General features: G+C 42.8%; 2 protein-coding genes across 7 annotated transcripts in view; one reads left to right on the top strand and one right to left on the bottom strand.

The window, feature by feature from the left end:
* Positions 1 to 483: 483 nt before the first annotated feature.
* Positions 484 to 19,555, bottom strand: LOC137673834 (G protein-activated inward rectifier potassium channel 1-like). Its single transcript, XM_068418863.1, has 4 exons — positions 18,950 to 19,555; positions 11,741 to 12,931; positions 5,055 to 5,271; positions 484 to 3,166 (listed from the first exon to the last, which is right to left on the bottom strand). Exons 2-4 carry the CDS (start codon positions 12,389 to 12,391, stop codon positions 2,568 to 2,570), a joined length of 1,467 nt encoding a protein of 488 aa, XP_068274964.1. The 5' UTR covers positions 12,392 to 12,931; positions 18,950 to 19,555; the 3' UTR covers positions 484 to 2,567.
* The window catches only part of MPP3 (MAGUK p55 scaffold protein 3), a 27,376-nt gene continuing 23,768 nt past the window's right edge, over positions 18,814 to 22,421 (top strand). For 4 of the 6 annotated variants that reach the window (XM_068418862.1, XM_068418860.1, XM_068418859.1 and 1 more), the window contains exons 1-2: positions 18,814 to 18,901; positions 21,830 to 21,940. In XM_068418862.1, the coding sequence (XP_068274963.1) occupies positions 21,916 to 21,940 (25 nt within the window). In that variant the 5' untranslated portion in view covers positions 18,814 to 18,901; positions 21,830 to 21,915. Of the gene's footprint in view, positions 18,902 to 18,994; positions 19,903 to 21,829; positions 21,941 to 22,421 lie in introns of those variants that run through there. The other 2 variants (XM_068418857.1, XM_068418858.1) reach the window with 2 other exon arrangements.

Here is a 22,421-nt window from a genome sequence, read left to right as displayed (position 1 = left end):
TTACTCTCTTCCAGGGCAAACACACTCCTTGAGGAGTAATAGTAACAGTGCTATGAGAGATGAGTACTGGAGCCCTCAGTCTCAGGAAGAGATCTTACTGCTTCACACAGTAGGAACAGTCGCCATAGGGTTCCCAGAAGCACCTCAACAATTATTTTTGTCACAGCAGGCTTCTGTGTAGCAGAAAACCACCACACGGCTTGCAAGTTCTCACATAATACATTCAGAGCGTGAAGATTCTGCTTAGCACTGGTCTACGAGAAAGTCTCGGGAGGCCACGACTAAATTTACTCAGCAGCTATAGGTGCAGCTCAGAACTAGGAAAACAGAAAATACCTTAGGAACATCCTCCAGAATGCACAGTACAGATGTGCGGAACAGCCTTTCACTTAACTATTTGGAAAAGCAGATATGGGGTACTTTTGCTCATTGTTTCTGTGTCTATTAGAAAAGCACTCTAAGCTGACTGACTCGTAAGAATGCTTGAGACCCAAGGTGGATGTAATTTTATTTTATACTAATTTTGGCTGTTCTGAAGAGTGGGGAGAATCATCATTCATCAAGACTTGACGTTGTCATTTAAATATCCCATACTAAGACATTTAATGACTGAAAATACAGATTTCAGCACATATATAATGTTGAAATTCATGTTGAAAACAAACAAGAACAACAACAAGCAAATGCTACCCCTGTGCAAAATACCATTTTCCAGTTTCACACCGTAGGCAGGAGATCAAAAGCAAGAAATAGTGATTTATGGAAGCCAAGCCATCCCTGGCTTGGATATATCACTTCACCTCTCTGTTCTAGTCATGGAGGCATGCGTCGCCAATTGATACGGCCACAGCAACCCCTTTTAAATTTGACTGAATTCTGTCCACGTAACGAGAAGGATTTGATCCTTCTGTCGGGGAGTGCTCTGCTAGTGACAAGCAGCCTACTCACTGAGCTACTGAACATTGCATTTTACAAAATAGCAAGTTCTGATTATGCTTGCTCATTACTGACGGAAAAAAAAAGACCTCTTTCACAGATTGAGATGGACAGAAGAACAGCTGAATAGTAATGATATTTTTCGGAAGTGTAGAACCCCAGGAAATCCAAGAAAATCAAAGTCTAGTTCTCGCCATTTCCTGATGATCAGTAAGGCAAACAGTCGTTTCAGTCATGCAAGATTTGTTTTAAAACCAGAGCATTTTTCCCTCTTGTTCAAGGCCAGTCACTTAGAAAAAGCTGTATGACACTTTAAAGAGATAGATACTAAATACCCAAATACCAACACCTCTGTGGTGTTCTTCACTCTGTTCTTCACTGACATCTTTTTCGTCATTTCTACAGATAAGGTTGCCATATTCCAGGGATGATCTTCTAAAATATTCATTCAACAATTGAAAGTAAACCAACCTTTTTAGCAGAAGCACTTTGAGAGAATGCTCCATTACACTCAAAAACATGAAAGCCCTCTCTCAGCTGCACACTTAACATGTTACAGACCTGTGCTGCCTTTTCTTTCAGTATCTTAATATATTTACGTTAAAACAGAGTTCTACCCTGCAATAAATGGCGTATTATAAATGTCAAATCTACAGAATTATTAGGAATCACACATAAACGGAGAAGGCAAATGTAACAAAAAAAAAAAATAAGCAACATCAAAGACCCTACCATTCATTAGTAGAACTCTGAGATGCGTATGTACTATTGTCCATTCCTGTAATCGCTGAGCATTATCTAGCGCTTTGCTTTTATTTACTTACGAGGAGTCTCCAAACTAAAATTTCATGAAGTTGAGGTATGAGACATACCATTAAGTTGAGCTACCGACATCAAGTTCCCTTCACAGTGAGTGGTAATACGGTCGTTAAAATTCAATGTGTGATGCACCTGATCAAATGCTGGGGTCTAATTTTGGACAGGATAAATGATCCTCACATTTATGACAGCTCGTGTGAGTCAAATGACACAAATGGCTACTGCAAACTACTTCCTTTACCTGAATGACAATGAACAAGATTCTGGGGGAACGGAGCTGGCATGCCACAATCACTGAGAAAGAAGGATGCATGCCACTAGGCTGCACAGGAAGGCCACCTTCCAACAGGGTAACTGAGAGAGAACCGGACTACGGTCAAGCAGCATCACAGATTCTTCCTGTGTTCTGCTGTTCTATACGTCAGGAACAGTCCAAGATCTGAGCTGCACAAAATTGCGGTTCAGCTGGTTTTACATCTTTTTTGGCTTGATCTCTGAACATTTCACTCTGCAACTAAGGATCTAGTCCTTGCTTCATGAAAAAACATCTACATATATGGAAGACAATGTAGATTTGCAATGAGCATGCTGATAAACATCATTAGGGCAGCGATCTCTTTGGCACAACAGTCTAATCTTACTGCCCCTCAAAGTCCTATTATGCTACCTAAATTGGATCTGTACGGAACAACTATACAAAAAGGATTGTGAAAAGTGAAAGTGGCAAAACCAAATTATGACTGTAAGACAACTCTTTCACGTTAGCAGTCTTGAAAGCAGCTTATCGGCAACAACTCCTGTTGCTTCTGCTCTTAAGAGAGGTGATCAGAGTTCATTTTTCGAAGTTTGGCAGGAAAATTATCTTCCAATTTCATCTCTAAAGCACACATACTTGAAGGCTTCTTCTGTAACTTGAGATGGCTGGTAGACTGAGTCATAGCCTCAGCATTTATTTTTAAGGCTTTCAGCTGTATTCTGTCATCACTGTGTTCACTGTCAGAGGTGGGACTTATTTCTTGAATTTTCAAGAGATCTCCAGTACTGCAAGTCTTCTCTGTGTTACTGGAACTCATTCTCAGGGCTCTTCGTGGAAGGTCTTCCTTTCTCGCGCTAATCTTCCGAAGCTTAACAGGGAGCTTGTTTTTCTCTCCTGCAGCATCAATACAGTCAAGGGAACAAACCTGTTCTCTTCTAGTTTTATTATCAACAGGACTGTTCAAAGGAGATGATAGGGTCAGGTTTTCTTCTTGCTCTTTAACACTGTAAGGAGGAGTGGGGACTTCAAAAGTAGCATGAAACTGAGAATAATCGACACGGAAAAAGCCGTCTTCTAGGGACATTACTGGGAGGAATCTGTGACCCCAAAGAACTTCATCTTCTGTATACGAGGTCCTAGCTTGACACGTCATTCCTACAGAAACAGAGACAAGAGCGTGACATTCTAATGTGAGCAAGCAGACCAGCATATGGAACAAAAAATACAAGGTAAGGCTGATGGATAAAAATCAATTGTAGCCTGTAAGCTAAAAAATTTACAGATTATAAAATGGAGCAACTGTTCCTAGTCAATCTCCCGACAGTCAATGGAGTGCCTCTAATTGATTGACTCGATTTTTATGCAAATATTGGATTAAATATTACAGACTCACACCAAGCAAACAACTTTTGATAAAAGCAAAACATAAAATTAAGACAGTATTAGCTCACTAGCAACAACAAACTTATAGTTTGTATGTAATACTGTTTCTTGGAAGTCACCTTGGGAGAAAGAACTGTTGCTTGGCAGAGGCTTACAGAATTCTCTGGCAAAGATAGGGTGTGGGGGAGCCAAAGCTCAATGAAAAATTTAATCTTCCAGTTCTTCTATAAGGCTAGGCTACTTTTTCTCCAAATAGTATGTCAAGACAAAAGCTGTGCAGAGACGCTGCAGCTATCTTCCATGCTAAGACACAGGTACCACTGTAAAGCTTGTAGAAGAGTTTGTTCCACTTAGTGCAAACATACATCATTGGCAGTACTTACATGTGTGAACTGACAACTAAAATGTGTTCTAACCAAGCCAACAAATCTGTTACAATCTCAACACAACACTGCTGATGACAATTAATACAAATAACCCAGGTGAGCAGAACTTTAAGGCTTCCTGTCCTGGTACTCTTCAGAGGCAGAATTAGCAGTCAGTAAGCCCAAACTCTGATCTGCTCTCCGGTTACTGCCACATTAATTCTCAGACAAGTGTAAAATGTTTCCCTTGAGATACACGGTTAGGTAATTGCATTAAGTCCGGTTATGAATGCATGCTTATCTAAGATACACGGTACAGTTGCAGGATGAGAAGAGGCTTCTGTGGAGATCTAAAGACTGCCACACTTCCGTGAAAGAGTGTTCTGCCCTGGTAGATTGTGTATTTGTTTAGGGCTCAGTCCAGCACACGGATAGGAATCGGTCAGTTCTGTTTCCTGTCCGTCATGAGATGACTGCACTTGTCTGTGCCAAAAGGACATTACTGTTTCTAAGGCAGAAACCCAGCAATCAGTAATCTTGTTGAAATAAGGATGAAAATGCTCCTTGATTAATTGAAGTTTAACAAATCCTCAAAAGAAGGGAAAGGAAGATCAGAATATCCATGAACCTACTGAATGATTTGGACCTTAACAGTACACATGGATCCTCAACGCAGAGCTTCTTATATAACCGCAGGGCATTGTCACAGGATTCATAAAAGAATCAAGTCCTCAAAAGGTAAGGCCACAAAGTCAGCTGTCCTCTGGACAATGCTGTATCGAATTAAAAAAAAAAAAAAGCTTAAAAAAAACCAAAAGCCCTGCTCATATTTGCCAATAACCATGTGTTCCTACAATCTTTGCGACTATGTAGTCTGCATTTGTACCGTAAAATTGGATTTGTTATTTTGCATTCAATTTAATGAAAGCTAGGCTGAAAGTGATTTTGCAGCACTGGCAACTTTTAAAGTTCAACGCTCTTTCAGAGTGGTGGTCCTTAAAACAGGAGTCTCATAAGGGTGTTGTACTCCTCTACATGCCATACTCAAAGAGTGGCAGGGTGCATCTCTTCTTGGATGTACTGACCACTTTGGGTACCAGTGATGCAGAGCCCTATGAGGAAAGAAGGTCTCCTTTTGGCTGGTAAAGGCCACTGAAGCTCTGTAGCATATGGCAGGATATTCTGGAGCATCCAGGATTAGCATCCTGAAAGGATTAACAGCTGCTTTGCTAAAAATATCAGGATTGAAAACAAAAGACTAAAAATTAGAGCATGCATATTATTCTAAATCTTACCGGTAGTCTCAACGATTCCTTCAAGGATGACAACTATTTCAAATTGCTCGCTTCTTAGTGATCTTTGTGAGAGACAAAAAAAGGGGCTCTTTGAGTTAATTTCATGACAGATGGTTAATGGGGAAACTAAAAACAGCTGGTCAGCTCCAGTTCCAAATCCAACATCCAGTTCGCACTGGTCTAGTGGCAGAAATTCTCCCTCTGGTGTCTGTCGGGACTAAAGATGAAAAGACGATTTAGTAATCACTCAGTGAGGCAAAACACAAAATCAATGCAATGAAGTTTAAACCTGCCTCTTTCATGACATTATCATCCACATATTTGGTCTGGGGTCTTCATAATGGAGATATAAGTAATGCTAAATATTATAAGGCTACTATATATGACCAATTTGACTTTTTTTATCATGCCACTAGATCTCATCATCATCTACAAACTTTACTATGATATTGAGATAGATATATATATATATATATTTTGACAAAAACATCAGGTACCACACTACACGCATTATAACAGATGTTCTCCATGAACATCCTGTGGCTAAAGTTCCTGTTAATGAGAACAAAATCTACAACCAGGCACACTTTAATCCATTGCCTGTATTAACATTTTGTTATTTTTATACGCTACTAATTTTTGTTTGGCGGACGCTGTGATGTACTAACTCAAAGGTGTGCATCACAGTAATTGTACAGTACATGTGGCAAGTGACATTTCCACAAAACCATCTGAATTGATATTAATGATGCTATCATCCCTTACCAATTTGCATGTACCACCTACTATATGTTGATCTTAATAATGAACTTACGATCATTATTAAGCCAAGTGCCCCATTTTTGTTTAAGTCATTTCATGGGTCCAATAAAAATACTGATATGATAGCTTCCCCCTGACCCACATTTTCATGGTATTCAACGTAGAACTAAAAATCACATCAGTTGGGCAGGCAGCTCCTCAGCTGATTGCTTTAAAGGTCTCTGGTGGAAACTGCCCATTAAAATCAGAAGCGTTGCAAAGCCTATTTAAAATCCTATTTAAAATCCTTTCTGCTTATTGCTTGATAAGCAAACACTTCATTCTTTCAGAAGCCGACTATTGATAATGATAGATTATTCTGTAGTTACTAAATAGTTTTAACTGTGTTGCATTGGTATTGACAAATGTATTGGTTCCATTGCTTGGAAACTGCATCCATTAGTCCTGAGAGCAAGCCGAAGCTAGTAGTTTTGCCATTGACTTAGATCTGACTGGTATCCTTTTAAGAAAGTTTCTGTCTTTAAAAAAAAATTCCCTAAGCTACTCGTGTACCTTCAGATTGTCTCTCCACTTCACCCATATCTTAAAAATGCTGAATTTTTAACTGCCTGGTATTTACTGGCGATTACATAAACAGTTAGGTAGCTGGTAGAGTACAGGCCCTTATTAAATACAATGCATTACTTCATTTATGTGCTATGTGTCTGCTTTTCTGCTGTGGGAAAAAAAAAATCTTCCTATCTAAATAACCAAGTTCTCCCTTATAGAACAGTCAGTTTCTAAACTACTGATGAGGACAGGGCAAATAACAGCTGACTACTTGTAAAAGCATTCTCACGGATTATCTGTGCTTTGAAAGGTAAAAGACAGTGCTATAAAATAAAAGCAATCAAAACCACTACTATGTAGCAATCGTGACAGTCTCTGTTATATGCAAAGGTGTAATCAAACTACTGCAAAAACATCCTTTCGCTTTTCCTGAGGGAACCTGCAGAACTACGCTGCAGACTACACCACTGCTTTTGTCGCCTGGCCACTGTTCTTTCAGCGGGTGCACAAATTGGTTGGCAACATATGATCTTTGCTCCAAGATAACAAGGCTCAACATGAGCTGTATGAACCAATATCTAAACCTCAAATTTTCCCTGAGTTTTATCAAATACAATTACCTAGACAAAGATGCGCATATTTGCACAAATTGCTGCCTGAATTACTTAAGAACTGTTTCATCTACAAACCATTTTTCTCTGTGGAAGAGTCTTCGATCAAATCCACTCAACAGTAAACAAATCCAGCGAGGATGATAAGAGTAACAGATCTGGGAGAAAGCAAAAGGTTGTGTTTGAGGTATTTGGTATCTTACATACAGGACTGATTTATGCAGGGCACGGATAATTTTTAGAAGAGACGTATTTGTTAAATAAAAAGAAATTAACATGAATGAAGATAGCTTAATAGCCCTAATATGTTAAGATTCCTAGCCAGCTACTTTTGTTGCATATATATAACTTTACTCAAAGGATCACAAAACAGGGCAGAGGATTACAAACTGTCAGCATTAAGTTTGGAAGGAATACTTGTGATTCTTTATTTTGACCACCCGCATAACACAAAGCCAAATAAATTCCTCAGATTAATCCATGCTTGAACAAGGGCCCAATTACTTAGAAATGCCCCAGCTTTCATTTTAAGTGTGGTCAGAGATTGAGAATCCAAAGGTCTAGATGAGTTTCTCCAAAGTTAATTGCCTCACAGCTAAGAAAAAAAAAAAGACTCCTTCTGTGTCCGCATTTTTCCACCTTTAACTTTCTGCCACTGGATGTTTGTTTTGTTTCTTATTAATAGGTAGAATTCCACTGCATCATCATTTAGTCTGTTTTTGTGTCCGACCAAACATTTTATGCCCTTTGAGTATTCGCTCCTATCCTTTATTCTTTCTCAGCACTTTTCTAAACCCTGTTGTTTATACACAACCTTCTTTAACTGGACACAACACAGGTTTATTATTATTTATCCTTTTCCAGTTCACTCCTTTAGAGAACTCACATAATCATGTTTTGATACCGAGGTGGACTAATTAAGCGTTGGGAGTAGAAAATGTGGAATGCAAAAGACAGATGACCACTGAGCTTAATATTGCTGTACGTTGTAGAGAAACTCAGGAATCTAGAAAATGCTAAACTGGTACGTGCTAATTTGAGAGGAAAAACCCTGATCTCACCCATCTGTGCTTCTGCCCGACCCTTAGACTAGCAGCTTGCAAGAACACTTATTATATATTACATTACTGAAATAATACAAATTTGTTACTTTGATACTGCTGTTAAAGAATTGTATGGTTTTTTGGTAGTGACACTATACCTGGAGCTCTATCTTAGATAATTCCCAAGATGACTGCTATGTTTTAGTATAGTCTAGTTGCCCCAAGCTGTAAATACAACCTGAGTGAGCTGGGCTTGTTCAGACCGGAGAAGAGAAGGTACAGAGGGGGATCTAATAGCAGCCTTACAAAACCTAAGAGGAAGACAATCAAGAAGATAGAGCCAGGCTCTTCACAGCACTGCACAGCGAAGGCAAGAGAGACAACAGGTGTAAGTTGAAAAAAGAGAAGTTCGGACTGGATTGAAGAAAAACTTTGCCACCAAGAAAACAGTTAAGCAGTGGAAGAGCTTGCCCAGCAAGGCTGTGCAGTCTTTGTCCTTAGAGGTTTCCAAAATCAGATTGGAAAAAGCCCAGAGCAACCTGGTCCGATCTCCTAGCCCACCACGCTTTGAGCAGGACATTGGACTAGAGACCTCTCGAGGTCCCTTCCAATCTCAATGATTGTGTGATACAAAAAAAACAACTCGTTTGCACTTTCTGCATGTGCCCTGCTTATCGAGTTATTGAGATGACAATATAACGGGTCTTCCTACTTATTTGCAATGCCTGTCATCTGCCACTGCGAACTTTGTTACAATTCTGTTTGCTTTCAGCTTATTCAAAGCTGTTCATTAGTACAGCTCAAAGAATAGGTGCCTGCATGTCATAACCCAAAGAACACTGGCTCTGTGGCTACTATGCTTCACAATTGTATTTTTAAAACGATTGCTTAGCACATGTTGAAAACAGGCAATGATGATTTTACATTCCTCAGCTTTCTGAATCAAAATGTCCTACACTACCAGCTGCAACACTTTACAGACCAGTTTACGCACCAACACTATCATGTTTATCAGTGACATCTGTAGTCCCATCAAGAGAGGGTAAAAATAGGTATCGTAACTAATTTTTAAAAAGTCAATACTGATCGCCATACAGTGGATGCTGGTTGCTGCTGCTATCACCAGATCACTCAGGTGCACTAGTGAGGCGCAGGAACTAACAGGCAGAAAAATACAGTTCACTCTGACACTGAAAAGGCCAGGATGTGGAACTGCACATTTTCAGAAGCTAGTTCCAACCAGCTTCTTTCTACTTCTTGACCCAGGAGTTTGTTTTCTCCTGCTTCTAGAGCATTCAATGTAAATTAGAAAGACTCGGGTTTCTGGAAAAGTTTTTGCTGAAACATGCACACTTAGTCTTGTAACTCTGTTTTCCAAAGTCTCCACCACTCAGTCCAAAAAGGGCCCCAGACTTTTCCATGACATCACTACGACATGCTGCTGGGCAGTCCCCTGGACCAAAACAAAAGCCAGCAGTGTGGTGGGACCACTGTAATCTACCGAATATCCTAGGGCATATATCACACTTTCAGTAAATGCCATTCAGACAGACTTAGATAGGTTTATTTTCTTTACAAAGGTAAATCCTCGGGGCTCCATTGGTCCCACTGAAACACTATGTTCACTACTAAATACAGCTCCTATCTCTAGTACAAAAGTGTGATAAGACATATTTCTTCACATTCTTTCACTATGACACAAGTAAAAAAAAAATCTAGTTATCTAATTGGGTGCAGAAGAAGTATAGCAAGATAGCTATCAACAGCACTGCACGAAGCACAGTGGAAAGAGCACTAATCACAACAAGGCAGAACTCGTTAAAGATAAATGGTAAGTGAGTTCCAGCACATTCACCATACGTTTGCAGGACACACAAGGCTAGTTCAAAGCAGCTGATATAAATTCACATGCTGCCAGAATGGCCATTATGCTGGAACGGTGTGTTCAGTTCAAGGGGCACCTCAACGAACTGAGGATTTACAGAAAGACAAGGGAACTAATACCACGCCTTGTAATGAGGACCGAGGAGCAGCTAGTACACAAACATTCACTTTTAAAACTTTCCTGTGTCAAAAAAAACCTTTGCCAAAGGTTGCAAAGCAGCTTGAAGACAAGTCATGGGCATGATGATTGTTCGAAACAAATCATGTATTACTCACTGATTAATTGTCTGGTCTATGAAACAGCTATCATAAGACGAATCAGTCAAGCAGGTCCATCAAATGTCGTTGTGTTTTCTGTCCCAATCATCTGCATATCAGCATTGTGTAGCAACAGAATCATCAGCAGAAAGCGCACCAGGTTGTGTGTTCAGTGTCTTATTTCAAAAGAAGTTTATAGCAAATTACTATCACTGTAAAAACACAACTGTGACACAGCTTTTATTCCACTTTGACGTGCATTCTGTCTTGGACGATGGACAAAATTAAATACTTTAGAGGAGGTTTTCTGCTAATTTTTAATAGTTAGAGATCAACAAAAATCATGGTTTAGCTGGCTTTCCAGTTCCTACAAAAATTGCTCCATTGTAACTCCTGACAGCTTGTTCCCATATACATACCCAACCTCTTTTTGAATCTTAGCCGATTCTCCATTTCAAATGGTATTCTGCAGCAAGAAAAACTAACAGCTCAGTCAAGCATTCTGCAGAGAAGGAAAACAGCCTTTCCCATTTACCATTGTCCTGTCAACTACTGTATCATGCTTATTTCTGCAGATTATTAAAATGGTCAGCAGTTGCTCCAAAGAGAGGATTACCATAGAGAACATAGAACATTTATGACATTCAAATATGATATTCTGAAATTAACGTCATCACTGGGATCCAGCTTCTGATGCTCCCTATCCACCATGCCCCTGTGACAAGATGTAGGTGCTATGAGCTGCTACGTTGCTTCATCTCAGCATGCCGCATGCAGTGTTTTCCTTCCATTCTACTCCTGCCCGATGTATCTTGCAGACTTCCGTGCCTGCCAAACTCTACTGTCTCCTGAAGATTTATTTATTTTTTTGGTTATGATCTCTTTTGAATTCTACTTTTCTTGCATTCTGAATTACATTGACCATTGTCAGTGATTAATAAATAGATGTCGGTGACAATCAAAGGGCCTTTGCACTAAAGCACCTGCACAATCCCTCTGAAATAGTGGTAGGCCGCTGGCTCAAACCATGGGGTAAAGAATTGCAAGTTAAAGCCCCCCAGGTTTCCCCAAGGGAAAAGCAGGTCAAGGTTGATCTTTGTCCAAATTTAATGTCACCACAAAACGGGTATAATCAATTTCTTATTCCCAGCCATCACCTACTAAGGAGCATGCCTTAGTATCCTTCCCTGCAGCCATCCCGTGTTCTGACACATCCATCCTTCCTCACCAGACTGGCTTCCTGCCAGACTCACAATCCACTGGAATGCCCCAGGAGCTCTCTGACGAGACTGTCGTTTCCCCTACGCCTGCTTGGCTCTTTCATGGCTCTCATTATGGGCAGCCACGGCAAATTTTTCCAAAGCCCTTCATACCATCGCAACCATGTCCTCTTGTCTGCATGCCAAGGGACAGGGCAGCTGCCCCTGGGGCAGGGCAGAGCCCACCAGCAGGGGCTGCATAGGGGAAGCCCCATGCTACCCACAGTACGGGCACATGCTTGCACTTGGCCCACACCCTGCCCGCGTCGCCCACCGCAACCCAGGTGCCCTACCCTGCTCGCTGTTGCGCCAGGCCTCACCTTTATCAGCTTGCAGCGGATCTGGGCAGACACCATGTGGCTGTTGCGGAGGTTGCCGACACGGAACATGAGGCAGAGCTTGCCATCCCGCTGTGAGACGACTGCGGCACGGCTGAACATGAGGGTCTCAGCTCGCTTCTTGGGCTGGGACATCTTGATGAACATGCAGCCAATCAGGAACGCATCAACAATAGAGCCCAGCAGTGACTGGAAGAGGAAGAGCACGATGCCTTCCGGGCAGCGCTCCGTAATGTAGCGGTGCCCATAGCCAATGGTGGCCTCAGTCTCTATGAAGAAGAGGAAGGCGGAAGGAAAGTTGTACACGTTGGCCACACATGGACTGTAGGTGTCATCATGCGCCCGGTGCAGGTCCCCTCGCAGGTAGGCGATGCCCCACCACATCGAGGCCATGACCAGCCAGGCGACTGTGTAGGTCAGCAGGAAGATGAGCAGGTTCCAGCGCCACTTGAGGTCCACCAGTGTGGTGAAGAGGTCGGAGAGATAGCGGCTGCTCTCGCCACCCAGGTTCCCGTGTTGCACGTTGCAGCGCCCGTTCTTGTCCACAAAGCGCTGCCGTTCTCTGCGGGTGCTGCTGCGAGCCGGGCCCACCGCCTGGTACTCATCCCCAAACTTCCTGCGCACGGCAGACATGCTGCCGGCTGCTGAGGCCCTCCGTGAGCGCAGTGAGGATGCGGCGGGGCTGGGGGGGCGGCAGCACTTCGCTGCCTGCGCACAGCAGCCGCTGAGCGCGCGCCGGCCCCCAGGGAACGAGGCGCACCCGGATGCCCACGGAGCAGGAGTCAGCCGCCGCCGGCGCTGCCCGCTCACCAGCAGCGCGGGGGAAGATCGTGCAGAGCAGCCGCGACGAGACCAAGCGCACGCCGACCGTACTGCGTAGCCGGCGGGCCAGCGGGACTGGGGGGCGGGGGCGGGGCGGGGGCGCAGCCGGAGCCGGCTCGCTGAGGCCCGCGAGGCCACGGGCGGCTGCGCGGGCTCCGGCGGTCAGGGCGGCGGACGCCGAAGGCAGCAGAGCGATGAGCGCCGGCCCCGGGCTGGGCGGTAGGTCGCAGGCGTCGTCTTTGCTCCAAGCCGCTTGCGGTCACCGCCTCGTTCTGCGCTCGGAGACCCTCGGGCGAGGATGAATGCTTAGGAATGTCGTTTCACCGTAACACCTTGGTAGCGGAGTTCAGGCTGCAGGAGATAAGAACAATAATGTGAGCGGCACTGAGTCATCCGCTGAGAGGCCGTGCTGTTGGCAGCAATAAGGATTTTAAAAGCAAATCGTGAGATAGGTCAGCTCTTAAACAAAGGAATACGAAGATGCTAATCCTCGGTCCGCATCTGAAAGAAAATAAGTATTCCAAGTAAACCAGGCCTAGTCCCTCGGAGTTAGACCACAACTACGTCTATGCATTCCTGCTTACACAGAACCAGCAGAGAAGCTGCTCGAAAGACAGTTCCCTAGAAGCTTAAGCGATTTCAGTGCAGCTCTCATGTTTTTGATGGACAGAAAAGATTTAAAATCAGCAGTGTTAATTACTAATGGCATTAGAAGTTCAAAATGGGGCTATGCTACTGACTTTCCCCTCCTTCCGCCTTATTATTTTTAATGTTGTTTCTCAAAAATAATCGCTATTTCAATTTCATTCTCAGTTATATAAGAACAGTATTATCATTCAGGTCTGTCATTTCAACCCCTAATTTTCAGCAAAGTGCTGTCATTACAACAGCGTTGCCTGCAGTTACTGAGTTTTTAGAAAATAGATCTTTAATAACTGGAGATTAAAGCGTTTTGCTTCAGTTCTAGACTGGGAACTGAAAAAACTAATAGTCTGTGTGAAGTTTAATTTCAGTATTTTCACCAAACGCTAAAGCATAAGGAAGTATTTTCAAGGAAGTATTTTCAAGGTGTTCACACTATCAGTCTTGACATTACTTCATTAATACTTTCCAAGAAGGCTCCGTGCCTAGCTGCAGGTGCTTTGTGGCATTTCAGGTGCCATACTTTCCAGAACTCGAGAGGATCACAGTTCTCTTCCTTCTAATCTCCTCCCAAATCAAGCACATAATTTTCACCCCAAATATGGAAAGCAAATACCAGATGGGCCGAACCATTTGAGATTAATTTCACTGGTCAACCAAAATTTGTAAAAATATTTCCTTGTTCCTAAGTATCCATTAGCAGAGGAGTGTTATATTTTTGATATTTCTGGGAAAAGAAGGACTACAGCAGTGGAGTCAGTGAGAAGGCATCATCCAAGATGTGGATAAAGCCCTTTTATTTATTTTTTACCAGTCCAACAATAATCATGTATCTCCAGGCATGTGCCTGCTGGTTGGACAGTTTCTTAATACTCAGAAGGGGGAGACAGTAACAGAATAGTCTACCTTCTAACTCTACATTGATTTTTTAAAAGCATATATTGTGTCTTTTGGAGGGAGATTTGCTATCTAACACACACTGAAAAGAACTTTGACTACCTAGCTGTACAGGACACAAATATCCAGGTTTGGTAATTCCATGCTCCTTCTTCCTTGCAGGTTAAGTGGATGATGTCAAGCCTTACCACCAACTGAGAAGTGCTTGATGGCTTTTGTCAAGCGATTTCACACATACCTATGCTACCCCATGCAGGTAGCATAGGTATGCGTGAGCTACCTTAACCACACATGGTTCAGCACCATACAGATGCTGCAGCTTGTTGGCTCTCAGCAGGGTTCTTTAGTCTGTATGTAGTACCACAGTAACATAGTTATGCTCCCATTCTTGAGCCAGCTCAGACTTTGTAGTTGCACAGCATATGCCTGATTTTTAAATCCTACTCCACTCCTGGGGAATACTGTCTGCATTTCTTTTTTTATTCTCTAACTGTGCAACATTTTCCACCACCTTGTCCTCACTCATCAATCTCCTTAAAGTAAAAAAAAAAAAAAAAAAGCCCCAAAACCTCTTGAATGCCCTCAACCAATCATTTCCAGAATAATCCACACGAACTAAACACGTCAGCCTTAACGGTTTAACGATTCTTAAGACATATATTTGTCTGTATCAGTATGCACTGGACATCATTGATGAAACTCCTCTTCCTTGTCATCCGTTCTTTAACTCTTCCTCATTCTTTGCATGCTACATCTAAAATTAGAGTACAAATACATGGGGAGGCGGCAATATTTTGGGTTTTATTTGTTCTCTGTCAGTGGCATAAACCTCAGCTTAACTAGAGTCCTTGCGGACACGCTGAACAGAAAGCTGATGGAGTTTACCTAGAGATTATGGGTTACATTCATAAAAGGCCACAGGGACCAAAGCTGAAACTTGGATCTTTAAAAACTCCTGCATAGCTCCCTGTCTGTTCTGGAGGCTCTGAAGTTTTTGAAGAATGCTCCTGCATTTTGCCTCCTGAATAGACAGGTGCCTTGCTCCCAATGCAATCTGCACCTCCCATGGTCACTCACCAAACCTCATGTAAAAGTCTCAGTCTCACACAGGAGGCAAGATGAAACAGGACTGATGTACTTCTTCCAAGCACTCAGCCAGGGCAGAAAAGTGTACAGGTTGAATTCCCCTTAACATGAATCTTCAGGTGGCTAGCGAAGTGCACTGTTCAGCAAACTGGCTACTTGCACTGTACAAATCTGGCACATCTTAGCCTATGCAAACAGTAATAAGCTCATTATAAATTTCTTTTTACCACTACAGGTAGTAGCATTACTGCTGTCTGCACATATTAATCATGTGGATACATCCTGACCTTCAACTGAATTAGCTGTTTTTCATAATGTCAGCTAGAAAGTAGGAGCCTGGGTCTTCCTGGACAAACTCCTGCGTTGCTTACTGGCAGGGCAGATGAAATTTGTAGATAAAATACAAGGCTAGTAGTGACGTGCAGAGTTGTGTCTTGGAATTATATAGATGTGTATCATGGGACTTGAGTGTACATTACTAATGTGCTGGTCTTTCAAAACAGAAGGAGTCATGTTCCTATTGAAAGAGCAAACTTGCTAAACTCAGTCTGACTGAGAAGAGCCCCACTGCCTGGAAACATCTCTTTCATGACATATTAAAAAAAACCAAAAAACCCACTATTCCTGACAGTCAGTACAATCATTTCTGTTCACTGATCTGCTGCAAACAAGTTATTGATTTATGCCTCAAGTGTTAGTAAGGATGGTTTGTACCTACAAATTCCATTTGGTAGCCTTCATTTGTCAAAAAAATAATGAATCTTATAGAATGGTTTTATTTTATATTAACTGCATATCAACATGCTTCACAAGCAGTGAGAAACTTCAAGTCTTTCAAGGCTAGACTGGATGTAAAAAAATTTCTGCAGATGACTGTTCACAAACTGGATAACCCTGACTGCATTTCCCAAATCATTCTGATTTTTGAAAGCATTTTGATGGCATGCATAGGAAAAGACGTTACCCATAACTAAAGCAGGTATGGTGGAGGCCAGTTTTGCGGACTCTGTATCCGTATTTCAATCTGACTCAGCTGCCGCTGAGAAAAGCAAAATAGCAGATAAAAGAAGAGAGGAGAGGAGTTGAGTTCTTTCTCTTCTCTTCCCTCATTCTAGCCAAAGGAAAATCTATCTGATTGTGAACTTTGGATCTCCTTCAGCCTGTTTTCAGCCTGACACTAGTGTTTGAAAACATAATCATCTGAGGTTCAGAGATTTTTATCTCCTAGATTTTAGACAGGCTTTCCTTCAGAAACGGGAATTTGTCACTTCATTATTTTATTAAGAACAGACAGAAGACATGCTTTCACCTTGGAAATGTTTGCTTACTTTCTGCTTGAAAGGGTCGTTGTCAGGAGAAAGAGCAGTCTTTAAGGGCAATACATTCACCTTCAAAATTTTAAGTTCTCCATTTTTGTAAAATAGCCAGTTATTCTGCATGACCAATAAATCACAGAAACTACCCAACTAGTGAAATGTTTTTTAATAGGGGTTTCTTATCTCCCTGCACTATGCTTCCCTCCAAAAAACATAGTTACTAAATCCATAAAATCTGTGCAAAATACAGTGTCGTTTAAAAGAAAACCCTCCAACTGTCATGCAATAGTCTACAGTATTTCAGAATCATGTTTGCATTCAGTGATGCAATCATAGCACGGTATTGTAAGTTTAGAACTCCTATAACTGCACAGAACTGAAAACTGACTGTAGGTTTTTGCATTTTATAGGATTTTCCTTCTTTTTGTTGTTTCTTTTTTGTTGTCTTTTTCTTTTTCTCTTGTAAAATAAGTGAAAGTTGCTTCAATAAAAAAAAAAAAAGTCCAAGGATACAAGAAACAGCAATTTGTTTCATTTTTTTTTTTCTCCTGGTAACTGCAGCAGACTGGTAAAGTATTATTAGCTGTTCTTGTAATGATTAACTTATATTTGAAGAAACTAGCTGATCCTGTAGGCATTTATAATATTGCGGCCATTGTATCTGCAAAACCACACTTAGTAAATCCTTAAACCATCTGCAGTGAAGAACTAACTGCAAAGAAGTAGAACAGATCTGGCAATTACTTGTGTAGTTGTGACTTGACTAAAGAAACTGTATTCATGTATGCATTTTTACAAATGAAATGAAAATTTACTTAACAGTGATCAAAGCAGCCCGCTGACAAGTCTCCACATGCCTTTCCTACTCTATTTTGACAAATTTTATAAGTTTTCCTATACTTCTACAATCACAGCAGTGATTGCTGCAAGTGGAAGCACTACTGTTTGTACCCTGGCTCGGAAAATAATGTTATTTTCTTTCACATTATTCTTTGTTCAGGTGAACCTTAGGAGAACACTGGGAAGCGTTTCTACTTTGTCTTTAATTAATGCCATTTGTCACCGTAATGACATATCACTAATGAATAGCTTTGGAGAAATTAGTATTTAACTATACATTAAATTCTATAAAGCATAAAATTATCATGAATGTTTAATAAATACTTTGATAAATAGCTTGGTTATTCTTTCCAGAGTAATGTTCTGTGCTGCAGACTAGCCTTCCTATACATATATATTTTAAAAGCATGTTTTACTCCTAAGAGCTTGACTGACCAAAGTAGCCATACTCCTAACTTATTACTTAGTATTGCATCTGATAAGTGGCTAATAGATTGTCTTATCCTTACTGCTAAGGACTTTTAAGAATTGAGAAGCTAGAGGTGAGTGCTCTGCAAGCTACAACTCATCTGTTCCTAGGCTATCTCCCAAATAAACCCTTTTTTTTCTAGAGGAAAAAAAAAAAAAAAAGATGCTACCTCTGTAGAGTCTAGCACATCTTCTGCCATACTGCTGTGATTTTTATTAACCCTCTTTTTGTCTTTCAATTGGCTACCCATTTTACTTCATTGAATACAGCTTTTTGTCTTTAAGGCCTGGATTGCTTCTTGTGCATGCCCTGCCAGCTGTCCTATGCGATCAGCCTGTGAGCTTCTGCTCCCTGGATACCTAGCCACCAAACATGCACCAGCACGATTTGCCCCCAAGTATTTTTGTGCATGCTCCAATGCTGCATCTCCCCTCTTGGGATTCATCCTCCTATAAAAAAAAAAATCCAGAAAGCCACTGCAGTGTCCTCCTTGAAGTCTTCCAATGCCACAGCACACCTGACAGCTACTAGCTAGGGGACTAGACAGCTACCCTCACCACCATCGCCACTCGCTCCCCAAGGGTGACTTCAGAAAAGGGGGCTCTGGAGCCTGGGTGGTCGCGGCAACGGCCCAGCTCCGTACAGCCCCGGAGGCCTCCCGAGCTCCCCTGGAGGCGCGTGGGGCCCGCCACGGGAAAGCCGCGTCCGGCGCCGCCACCTTTGGGACTACAACCCGGGCCGGAGCTCGCAGCCGCTAGGCCTCACGGTGCGCTGCTGCCCCGACTCTACGCTGCAGTTTCGCGGCGAATCCCCGGCAGCGCACGACGAGCCAGGCGGGCTGTAGCCGACCCTGGCGCAGTCGCCCGCTCGGCCCCGGGCAGGCTGGGAGGGGAGGGAGGGAGGCGGCGCGTAGAACAGCTCTAAGGGCGCATGGGCGATGCGCGCAGCGAGCTACAGGGACGCGAGTGCCGGGAGCTGCTCTGCGGCCTGCCGGGACAGGCAGGCAGGCAGACAGCCAGCCAGACAGCCAGACAGCACCGCACGGGCCCGCACCTGGGCCCGCACCCGAAGGTAACGGTCGCCCGGCGGCAGCACTGCTCCCGAAGCGCGTCTCTGTACCTGCAGCGGCGGCCAGGGCGACGCCATTTTGTAGTCGGGCGGGGCGGGGCCGGTCCAGGCTGGGCTCTGACGCTGCCTTCGAGGCGCGGGCCCCGGCGTGGCGGGAGGCCGCGGGTCCGCTGGGGTTTGCCTGGCGGGCTTTGGCCGAGGCTGAGGACTGGGGACCGTGCCTGGCGGAAGCCCTGCGGTGTTCTCCGGATGGCGGAAATGGGGCCGCAGAGGCGCTCGCAGAACCCGGCCTCGCGGCTGGGGAAGCAGGTCTGGAAGAGGACGTCTCGCTGCCGGCCGTGCGGGAAGTCTGATCCGCGGCGTAACCTCGCTCCATACCCGCTGGGCCCGCGGCTGGGCCGTGAGGAGGGTTGTGCGCGCTAGCTTTGCCGCATCGGTGCCCGAGCTCGGTGGAGCGCAAGATCTCTCTCCGGGGTGGGAGGGTCCTGCCCGGTGGTGCCCGGGGAGCTGGTCCGCCTCGCCGTGCTCCGCCTCTCGGGTTCCGGCCAAGCTCCCAGGTCGCCTGAGGGGCGCCCGGCAGAGTGCAGACCGCCGGCCCACGGGCGGCTTCCGGTCCCGAGCGCGGGGCTGTGGAGCTGCGAGCCTGCTGAGGGGGCTCGGACGGGGGGGCTGTCGCCGTGGCGCCGAATAAGGAACGATGTGCGGTTCTCTCCGGGCTTCGTTCAGCTATCGGGGCAGTCGCTCCGCGAAAGACTAGTTTGGTCAGATTTGGACACTTTTTGTACACAGAAGCAAAGTGAGGAGAAATCCTGTTATAGCTATCAGCTATGATCTTATTACCATGCGGATGCATTTTCTGACCTAATCACTGGGGTGATCTTCTGGAAAAATGTTAAAATGCAACTGCTTTCCAAAACGAGATCTACTGCTTTGACCAATATATCTGGATTATGGAAGCTTTATGTTTTATTAGGCTGTGAACCACACTAGGTTTATTTTCCAAGGTAATGGGGATATGCCAAAGCATATTATGTTTCTGTTTAATCCCCTTCTTTGACCCCATGTAAAGCATCAGTTCAGTTTATTTAGCCCGTTCCAAATATCAACAGTCCCTTTTCCTAGGCAAGGAAGATGGCTCAAACGTTCTGTCTTGGGAACGGCTGGGTAAGGATATGTCTGAAAAATGAATTATGGTTTAGGGTGGATAAAGAGGAAATGTGTATTTGAGCCTATTCATACTGCAATGATGAAAGGACAGATTCATAGTTTTGAGCCCCTCTTGCAAAATATTACATGCTGGGGCTGAATTTAATACCTTGAAGCCAGCCCTGAGTATTGACATGGACATGTGTGCTGGTGACAAGTTATTGGACATGGAATGCTTTTTGTTCTTCTGACTATTCATTCCAATCAGTCCTGGCTACCAGGATTTTTCCAGATTCCTGTGTGGGATGCTTTTTCACTAAGAGCGTGGAAAATAACTTGGGTTTTCGTGCTGAATAAGTTTGATTGTGGAAAGCACGTGTTGTTTCAAAGACAGAGCATGCAAACAAAGTACCCTTTCTTGATAATTAGAGAAGATTTTAAATATGTCAAATGAAATGCAATAGTCAAGGAACCAGAGCGGTTGAATGAATTGCCTATACATTTCTTTTGGCATGAAGTGTGTGGGGGTGTGTGTGAAATGTTTATTTATTCAAAGCAATAGCTAATAAAAATGCTTTTGAAAGTTAATTAAATAAATGTGTAGTATATGTAATACACTGGAGTATGATCCATGGATTAGAGTGAAATTTCAACACTCTTTCAGTTTACTTGCTTAGAGAACTCAGTTCTATGTTTTGATACCCAGGTGGACTAACTAAGCATAGTAGTAGAAAATATGGGTTGCAAAACACAGGTGACTATTGAGCTTAATATTTCAGTACATTGTAGAGAAATTCAGGAATCTAGAAAATGCTAAACTGGTATATGCTAATTTACCACGCAGTATTATGGTATTTTCAGGCAGCTAATTAAAATAAAGTTGAATCAGAAAACTATCAAACTTGTGTCATACAATCCAAATATCAGAGATTTATCTACAAATAAAAACACAAGGAGCCTATTTTATTGCATTTAGCAAAGAGTTGGGGTATCCCAGATTTCTTTCTAATCCTTTTTGCATGCCGTTATGGCTGCTTATTTCTCTGCAAGCATTAGTCTGATGAATTTTGAGAGCATGAATGAGATTTTAAATGCCCTGGAACACAGAGTGTTTCATCTTGGACTGGCGATTATAAGCATAGATTCAGTTTTGCAGTTTGAAATGCAATTGCTCTGGACTCATTTGCTCTCAGTGACAAGAAAAATCGGCAATAAAAGCATCTAATGGAATTTCTGAGCAATGGAAGTAGCTTCATTTGTTGTAGCATCCTTAGTACCCATGACCAAGGTTGATGGAGTGGCACTGCTACTAGCTTTAATGAGTTGCATGTAATTGTAGTGTGGTCTGTATCAGAATGCCATGGGGATGTAAATTCCTTTGAGGTGTGCTTTTAGGAAGTCCCAGAACATCTTGTTGTGACGGCGTCTTCCTGCGTGCTATTTCTGTGCATATGGTTTATCAGTGCTTTTAGGCATCCATTCTGCAGCATGCTTTTTTCTTTTCTGTCTCTTGAGACAGTTAGGCCTTCTAAAACTGTCTATCTTGAGAACAGAATAGGGAAGCATTTGCTCTCTTCAGCATCAGCTTTATCCAAGATACCATATGGTTATTATATAACATAATGTTTTTCATGTTGTTACTTGCATAGCCAAATAACTGCTGGACTCTGCCTGATACAGGTTAAACAACACTTGAGAGAAGGATGTACTAGGAGTTTACTATTTTTAAATGACTGTAATTTTTATTGCATGCTTGAGCTTAGGTATTATCTTTGCTCGTTTCAGGACTGCTTCTGAATCGCAGTCCAGAAAGAAGAAACAATCGTGTTGATTTAAGTTGAACATTTGTCTCTAAGATTAAGAACAAAGCCATGCCAGTGCTTTCAGAAGACTCAGGTAACTAATCTGCATGCTTTCAACAGATCAGTGACTGAAATCTCAGTGTATGTGTTTCACACAGGAAATGAATTCAGATTTGAGTTAAATAATTATTAAGATAGTTCAACTAGATTTCTTAGCAATTATCTAAAAGAATACAAGGAAGGCAGAGTATAAAAGGTGGAAATGAACAAAGTTAGTGAGATTTCAGGGAACACCTAGTTTCATAAGAACGCTAGAGCCCCTCAATGTATGCTGATAGACAGGGTCCTATGGACAAACTTGAACCTCTCAGTATAACACTGGCTTCTATGCATGCTTATTAAAGATCAGTCCTTATATCTCTGCTGCTTGCTGTGCCACTTCTTAGTGTTTTCTGAATAGGTGTTGGTAAGCTTTGTTAATATTCTTCCTTTTGGCTTAAAAAAACCAGCGATTCCATTCAAGGCTTGCTAACCAGCTACTCCAATATGCTAGCCAGGGTGAAGTCATATACGCT

This window comes from Nyctibius grandis, chromosome 26, assembly GCF_013368605.1.
Source record: "Nyctibius grandis isolate bNycGra1 chromosome 26, bNycGra1.pri, whole genome shotgun sequence".
In the NCBI taxonomy this organism is placed as follows: Eukaryota; Metazoa; Chordata; class Aves; order Nyctibiiformes; family Nyctibiidae; genus Nyctibius; species Nyctibius grandis.
The sequence above is the reverse complement of the archived record's forward strand: the minus strand, read 5'-3'. Positions and strand labels throughout refer to the sequence as shown.